The sequence below is a fragment of the Triticum urartu genome, chromosome 5A, assembly GCF_056163025.1.
Source record: "Triticum urartu cultivar PI428250 chromosome 5A, HENAU_Tu73, whole genome shotgun sequence".
Lineage (NCBI taxonomy): Eukaryota > Viridiplantae > Streptophyta > Magnoliopsida > Poales > Poaceae > Triticum > Triticum urartu.
Window position 1 is genome coordinate 530,935,165 of NC_141877.1, and position 7,891 is coordinate 530,943,055.

Genomic DNA, 7,891 nt, shown 5'->3' on the forward strand with positions numbered 1-7,891 from the left:
TGGGGGCGGCGGAGCTTCTAGCGGGGAGCCAGGGGCGGCGGCGGTTGCCCCGGGGCGGGGGGTGGGGGGAGGCGCTGGATCGGGGGGGTGGGGGTGGGGTTGGGATCGGGGACGGGAAGTGGTGGGCGTGGGGAGTTGCTTTTTTTTCATCTGCAAGTTCGGGAAGAGGCTGTCGGGTCCTTATAGGGCTTGTTGTGATCCAAATAACTATTCTAATTCCATGATTAGAATAGTGCTTATATATATATACATCTGGGCTATTCTGTTACGCGTAACAGAATATTATTCTGTTATCCTTTTTGAACTGATGAATTTGATCCGTTGTACTGATGATGTCATTTCGTCGAACTGATCATTTTTTATTAAAAGTGCAAATAAAAGGGCTCTCCCCGTTCTGCCGACCACTCCAACCATCGACGGAGCTGCTTGCGCCGATCCCTCCACCCGCCCGCCTTCTTCCCGGCAACCCAGGCCCCACCCTAGGCGCGGCGATGGGCGCCGGGGCACGGGCGACGGCGGCGGTGCTCGCGAGGGCGGACGCCTGCGGCGACATCGTCCACCAGGATGTCGACGCGCCCAAGATCCTCGGCTACTCGAACGACTTCATGCTCGTACGCCCCCTCCCCTCCCCCTCCTCCTCCTCCTTCTCCTCCTCCTCCCTACCTTTCCCAAGCGAGTGGAGCGGCCGGTCCGGTTCCACTTTTCAAGCCCATGGCCGGGTGGCCGGCGGAGCTCTGTTCTGGCCGGGCGCGCTATCCCGGAGCCTCCCGATTCTGAACCCGTGGCCGGGTGTCCGGCGGAGCTCCGTTCTGGCCGGGTGCGCGACCCCGGAGCCTCTGGATTTCGAGCCCGTGGCCAGGTGGCCGGTGGAGCTCCGTTCTGGCCGTTCCTCACCCCAACGCTGCAGTCCACCCAACGCCACCGACCGTTCATCAGCTTAAAAGCCCAAATTTGACACCTGGACCCTGTAGGTATTCTCCGTCTCTCCAGCCGCCAGACACGAAGAAGAAGTCCGCGACTCTGGCGGCAGTTGCCCACAGCCAATGAGAAGGAAGCCGCGGCAGGTCCAGGGACAAGATGACAGCAGCCCCCCGACGGCCTCCTGCAAGCACAGCGAGGTTCATGCCGTCGTCTGCTGCAGTTCTCTATTTTGTGTTTTTTCTGAAGATAAATGGAAGTGCAAATGTAGTCCGCTAGTGATTTGCTCTTGAGGTTCATTTTACTTATGTTTTAGCAGCGAATCTGCATTACTGTCACTATGTCTGCCCTTGTGACATTTGGACTTTAGTTCAGCGCATTATTCGGCTCAGACGTCACTCTGTTTAGATGTATGTATATGCGTGTTGGCAGAAGAAAACTTGCTAGGGGTGATCTCTACTTCATGGCAAATTTGTTGGCAACAAGTATGGTGATTCATGGAAAGTAAAATGGTTATTTTCTCCGATCTAAACATGTGATGAAAAACATGGCAATTTCTGAAACTTTTATTTGTACTAATCGTTTGTTTGTAGTTGAACGGTTTATCATACTGTGTTCGAACTTATATATATTTTTTATTCATGCAAAGTAAAATGGTTATTTTCTCTGATCTAATTCAAACTGATCATTTCTTTTATTTTGAACTAATCATTTTTTTATTTCGAATGATCATTGTTTTTACTTCAAACCCATTTTTTAATTTGAACCGGTCAATTCTTTTATTTCGCACTGATCGTTGTTTTAAATTCGTACTGATCGATGTTTTCATTTTTAATACAAACCATTTTTTCCTTTCTTGCACAAACATCGAACCGTCGTGCACACTCTTTATGTAAGCTCAATAATTTTTAGACATATGAATAAACATTCCCCATTTGTCAACTTAGAACTTTTGTAAAAAAAACTCTGAACTTGTCATATCCTCGAGTTTGAACTGATGTTAATACTTTTTGCCAAATTGCTCCAGGTTTCTGTATGGTATGCACACCACCTTGATGAGCCAATGTACAAGTTCATATCACTTGAACAATGATCACTTGAACTAATTGGAGAATAATATGCGAGCTTATAGCATTTGATCACTTGAACTTATAGCAATAGAAATAAGAAATTTGTACGGCCTCCGACCTGTGGAAATTATAAGAAATTTGTAAATACTAGTACTGCAACCAACATTTATAAATACTAGTGAGGATGTTTTGAACGGCCTCCTATCAAGACATGGACTTATAAAACTGAACCTTTTTGGGATTACAATTTTAGATTTGATTTCTCGTCCAAACTGACAACACCATCAGGTCTAAATTTGCATGGTTTCACTAGTTGAACTGATGGATGTTTTCTTTTTGTTTTGTTCAAACTCAAACATTTTTTGCAATGAATGTATGTACTTCCTTTTGTTTGCAACTTGAATTTTTTTCATGATTTTTGTAATAAATATTTGTACTTCTTTTTGTTTTGTTCAATGAAGAAAACAATGATCATTTGAACTAATTGGACAATAACATGTGAGCTTACAGTAATTTATCACTCGAACTTGTAGCAATAGATATAAGAAATTTGCACGGCCTCTGCATCATTGCATTGGTGTACTCCGGCGCGAGGAACAAATCCTGCCATATTTGATACATACACACACATCCTAGTTGACATTTGTTCTGTGGAATGTCGATGCCATTTATTGATTCCAAAAAAGATAGCAAGATGGCACATGGATTCAAGATGTACTTAAACCGAAACAATCCATATTTTCTGGAGAAATTGCAGAGCAGCACAACAAAGGTAACATGTTTTCTGTAGTTGAGAGAAACAAGTTTAGATTATCAATAGTACACCCACCATGCCAAGTTCTTAACTGAACATATGCATTTGTTTCAGAGATGGTGTTACATCCTGTTATATAAAATAAAATTACAGCAAAACAAAAAACCTGCAACAGAAGCATTTTGCCAAACCATAAGATAATTGAACCATTGGATCTTGAGCTGATGTACTGCATGCACTTCTTTGTTTGTACGGGATGCACCTCTCTTTTTTGTGGCTCATCTACTGAAGATCCTTCAATTCAGTTATCAACACACCGTAGCAGGCATGCTTGCCACCTATCTTTTGGATGCACTCCCTAGTCATTTTCTATTGCTAATTAGAGCACTTCAAGAGCACCGACTCATGTGCGAATGTGTAGCTGGCTTCAGACTGGACAGTACTCGCGCAATACATGTGCAATTGAGCAACAAGTTCAGAATAGGAGAAGCAACCAGGAATCATTCGCACGAAGAGTACTGAATAAAAATAGGAATTGCACTGATCTAAAATTAATTTTAAACTGAGGGTGTCACTTTGGTGTGTGATCATTTCTTGCGAACATTCAATGAAACATGTTTGGTGTCACTTGATGCAAGAAGGTGGTGCCAATAAAACAATAGCTTTATTTGGCAACAAAGAAACATCAAGAAGGATATTTCATTTCTTGTAAGCAAATCAACAAAAACCTTATTTCACAACAATTAGAGATGAAGTAGCATCACTAGTACATATAGGAGACTCGTAGGCGAACTCTTAATATACAAGCAAAATAGGGCACTACCTTTGTTTCCACACTTGTAAAAGCATCACCAATGCAACCAACAGCAGTACAGAATCAGTCATTACACGAGTTCGATAATGCCACAACATGAAAAGAGGAATGGGGAAGGCCAGACCTCGTCGTTGTGTCATTGAACGGCCTCAACTATCGGCCGTGAACGGACTGTGGCACCGGCGGTGAACACCACATTGGAAGAATGCTCATGGGTGTGCCTGCCTCTACTCATGAGCGCCTGCATCAATGTGGGTTCAGCATTCTGAACTACTGCAACACTAGCCACCCGCATCAGAATAACCTTTTGGTGCAAAACTATTGTACAATAAAAACACTCGGTTTTATTTTGCACACACACACATAGTACTGCCATATGTGTTTTTCACAAACTGATGATAGTTCACATACTAAACTGGCACACCTAGTTTGTGTTTCAGGAAATAAAATAGATGTCCTCGAGGTGAGTTTATGAGGGAGGGTCCAGAGCCTCAGTATGATCCGGACCACGGCTGGAGCTGCGAATGGTAGTGAAGCTCCACATCCTCCGTCATCGGTGAGCTCCGACCATTGATCACACGACGGAGGAAGCCATGTACTGATGAGAATTCACATATTGAACTGGCACAGCTAGTTTGTGTTTCAGGAAATAAAATAGATGATAGTTCGTTATGATGATGATATTTCAGCATTTCTTCCCATGGCAAAAAATCACCTGAATTTAAAAAGGACTGGAAATCACAAAATAAAATGCACTCAAGTAGCAAAATTAGGAAGGGATCAGATAACACATTTTAATTTGAGCAACTTCTTAGTGGGATATCATGTAATAGTACATTTTCATCAACTCGATATTCATCGGTACTAGTATGCGTGGACAATAAGTTCAGATTTTTAGCAGCACACGCACGAAACTTACAGATTTTTTCACTGGACTTGCAGAACTTTGAAACTTGAACTTCACAAAACCGGCGACCCCTCCCTTGAGCTAGATGTATCCTACCCGCGACCACCACCTGGATCCAGGACGAGCTGACCACCCGGAGCTGCTCAGGCTACCCGGCGGTGGGGATCCAGCGGGGGCCTGTTCTGTGGCGAGCATGGTGGCTTGTTGGCCTGAGCGGCCTACGCGCTCGATGGTGGTATACGGTAGGTGGAGCGCGGTGGAGGGAGTGAAGGGAGCGGCCGGACAAGGAGAAGGATCGCGGACGGACAGGAGAAGGGTCGCGGACGGAGGAAGGCGGGTGGATGGACGCGACCAGCATCCGGTGGAGGGAGTTGCCGGTGCTGGGGGGTGGTGGAGGGATCTGCATCACCGGTCGTGGTGCGCGTCGTCGGGAGGAACGACGAGGGGCGTCGCCGTGGAGTGGGGGTACGGCGCGTCACCGGAGTAGGCGTCGCGCATTGCCGGGAGGTGGGGAGGCATATCGCCGGGACTTGGGGGAGGCGCGTGGCCAGGAGGTGGGGGAGGCGCGGCGCGTGGACGGGAGGTGGAAGGGGGCGGCGCGTCGGCGGGAGCTAGAAGGGGCGCCGCGTCGGCGGGAGCTGGAGGGCGCGGCGATGGGGCGCCGAGTCGTGCGTCGCTCCTATTAGGGGCGAGGGGTAACAGAATAATATTCTGTTACCGGTAACAGAATAGTCCAGCCCTATATATATAGCCGCGCTATCCGTCACACTGGGTGAGGAATAGTTATTCTTCACCCCCTCTCTATTTTGACATCAATGCACCATATTTTTACGTTTCGTAAATTTTATGTTATTTCATACATAAAAAGAAAGCGTAAGAAAATATGTACTCATCGGAAAAAAAATTATGTTATGTAAAATTACGAATGTAAAAACATAGTGTAAAACATACATAAAATGTGATTTTTCTGGTCTTATAGCCTATATTTTTATTTTTTATACCAAATTTTACATATTAAATCAATATACATGTAATTATTTATATTTTAAACATAATTTATTTAAGAAGCGATCGTAAGATTACCTCATAATTAAATATACATGTAACTATTTACTATTCATCACCCAGGGTGCAGAATAAGTTATTCTTCACCCGTGGTAATCTTACGATCATTTCATAATTAAATTACGTTTGGAATTCGAATAGTTACATTCTTATTGATTCACTACGTAAAATTTAACATAAGAAAACAAAAATATGAGTCATAAGATAACAAAATTTGCAGTTTATGTTTATTTTAGACTATATTGTTATGTTTGTAATTTTACATAACATCAAATATTTTTTACGGCGATTATATATTTTCTTACGGTCCCTTTTTGCGTCGGAATTAAGACAAAACTTACGGAACGTAAAATTAAGATGCATTGATGGTAAAATAGATGAGGTGAAGAATAACTATTCCTCACCCAGGGTGACGAATAACGCGAATATATATCATGTACAATACTATATATATCATGTCATATACTACCATGCAGTATATGATATGGTAGTATATGATATATTGCATAACGTGTACAATATATAATATCGTAAAATACCAACAAATAAAAAACAAATGGAAAACATAAAATTAAAGAAAAAATAAATCATAAAACCAAAACCCCTAAACCTTTTAGTGGTGCGCCTTTGGTTCCGGTTCCCCGGCTCGCTGGCGCGTGCTCGTGCCACGTGGTGGGTGTCGGTGTCAAAACCGGCGGATCTCGGGTAGGGGGTCCCGAACTGTGCGTCTAAGGCGGATGTTAACAGGAGGCAGGGGACACGATGTTTTACCCAGGTTTGGGCCCTCTTGATAGAGGTAAACCCTACGTCCTGCTTGATTTATTCTTGATGATATGAGTATTACAAGAGTTGATCTACCACGAGATCGGAGAGGCTAAACCCTAGAAGCTAGCCTACGGTATGATTGTATGTTGTCCTACGGACTAAAACCCTCCGGTTTATATAGGCACCGGAGGAGGCTAGGGTTACACAAGGTCGGTTACAAAGGAGGAGATATCCATATCCGTACTGCCTAGCTTGCCTTCCATGCCAAGTAGAGTCCTATCTGAACACGGGACGAAGTCTTCAATCTTGTATCTTCATAGTCCAACAGTCTGGCCAAAGGATATAGTCCGGCTGTCCGGAGACCCCCTAATCCAGGACTCCCTCAGTAGCCCCTGAACCAGGCTTCAATGGCGATGAGTTCGGCGCGCAGTGTTGTCTTCGGCATTGCAAGGCGGGTTCCTCCTCCGGATACACCACAGAAGAGTTTGAATAAAAGGATAGTGTCCGACCCTGCAAAATAAGTTCCACATACCACCATAGAGAGAATAATATTTCCACAAATCTAATCTGCTGACACGTTTTGGCAACATGAAATCATGCCATGGCTCAGTGATTATTCGAACGGTTTTTCTTTAACTAGCCCCGCACATAACGCGAGGCAGTTTCTTGACACATCTTGTCAAAGCAGAGATCGTGTCCCCCTTATCACAGGATTCTCATCAATACGGGCGTGTGTAACCCAACCGCGCCATCAATTATGACGCTTGGGGATAAGCGAGTTTTACCAGGCTAGTGGGGGCGCATAGTTTCGGCCGCCCTTATAAGGGGCTAAGGTTTAACCTTTTTCTACCCACGCCTTCTTCCTCCTTGCTCATCCATTCTTGCGCACTCGAGCTCCAACGCCCAAGTCCACATCCTTCTCCTCAACCTTCTCCAAACATGTCCGTAGCGGGAGGCAAGTGGATGGCTTCGTCCATCACGGAGGGACACATCAAAAAGCTGCGCGGAGCCGGATACTTAGCCGCGAATATCGCGCATCAGCTGCCCGCTGCGGGGCAGATCGTTCCTACCCCGGAACCTCACGAGAGGGTAGTTTTCCTCCACCACTTCCTCCGCGGACTGGGGTTTGCCCTCCATCCATTCGTCTGCGGTCTTATGTTCTACCACTGACTGGACTTTCATGATCTGGCCCCGAACTTCATCTTCAACATTTCGGCGTTCATCGTCGTGTGGGAGGCTTTCCTCCGCATCCGGCCCCACTTCGGCCTATGGCTGAAGACCTTCAATATCAAGCCGAAGGTGGTGGGAGGCCAACAAGCGGAATGCGGCGGAGCCATGGTGGGCAAGATGCCCAATGTTATATGGCTTGAAGGCTCCTTCGTGGACACCATAAAGGGGTGGCAATCGGTGTGGTTCTACATCGCCGAGCCGCGCGACACCAACTGGGCGGTGGCCCCCGAGTTTCGATCCGGAATCCACACACGGCTCACCTCCTGGAAAGAGAAGGGCCTATCCTGGGGTTCATCGGTGGAGCTGGACGGACTCCAGAAATGTATCCGGAATATGGCAAGCAAGAATCAAGCTTGTCAACATAGTCC

At 45.6% G+C, this 7,891-nt stretch overlaps 1 protein-coding gene across 1 annotated transcript; it reads left to right on the forward strand.

Annotated features, from left to right (window-relative positions):
- The first annotated feature begins 491 nt into the window (after positions 1 to 491).
- On the forward strand, positions 492 to 1,211 carry LOC147972532 (uncharacterized). The gene is made up of 2 exons (XM_087523124.1): positions 492 to 611; positions 972 to 1,211. The coding sequence occupies exons 1-2, from the start codon at positions 492 to 494 to the stop codon at positions 1,209 to 1,211; spliced, it is 360 nt and encodes a 119-aa protein (XP_087379250.1).
- Positions 1,212 to 7,891: the final 6,680 nt, after the last annotated feature.

Bases quoted from the DNA above. Each gene is read 5' to 3' on its own strand.
- LOC147972532 (XM_087523124.1), top strand. From the start codon at position 492: ATGGGCGCCGGGGCACGGGCGACGGCGGCGGTGCTCGCGAGGGCGGAC. The intron at 612-971 runs GTACGCCCCCTC...TGGACCCTGTAG, and splicing joins ACTCGAACGACTTCATGCTC to GTATTCTCCGTCTCTCCAGC.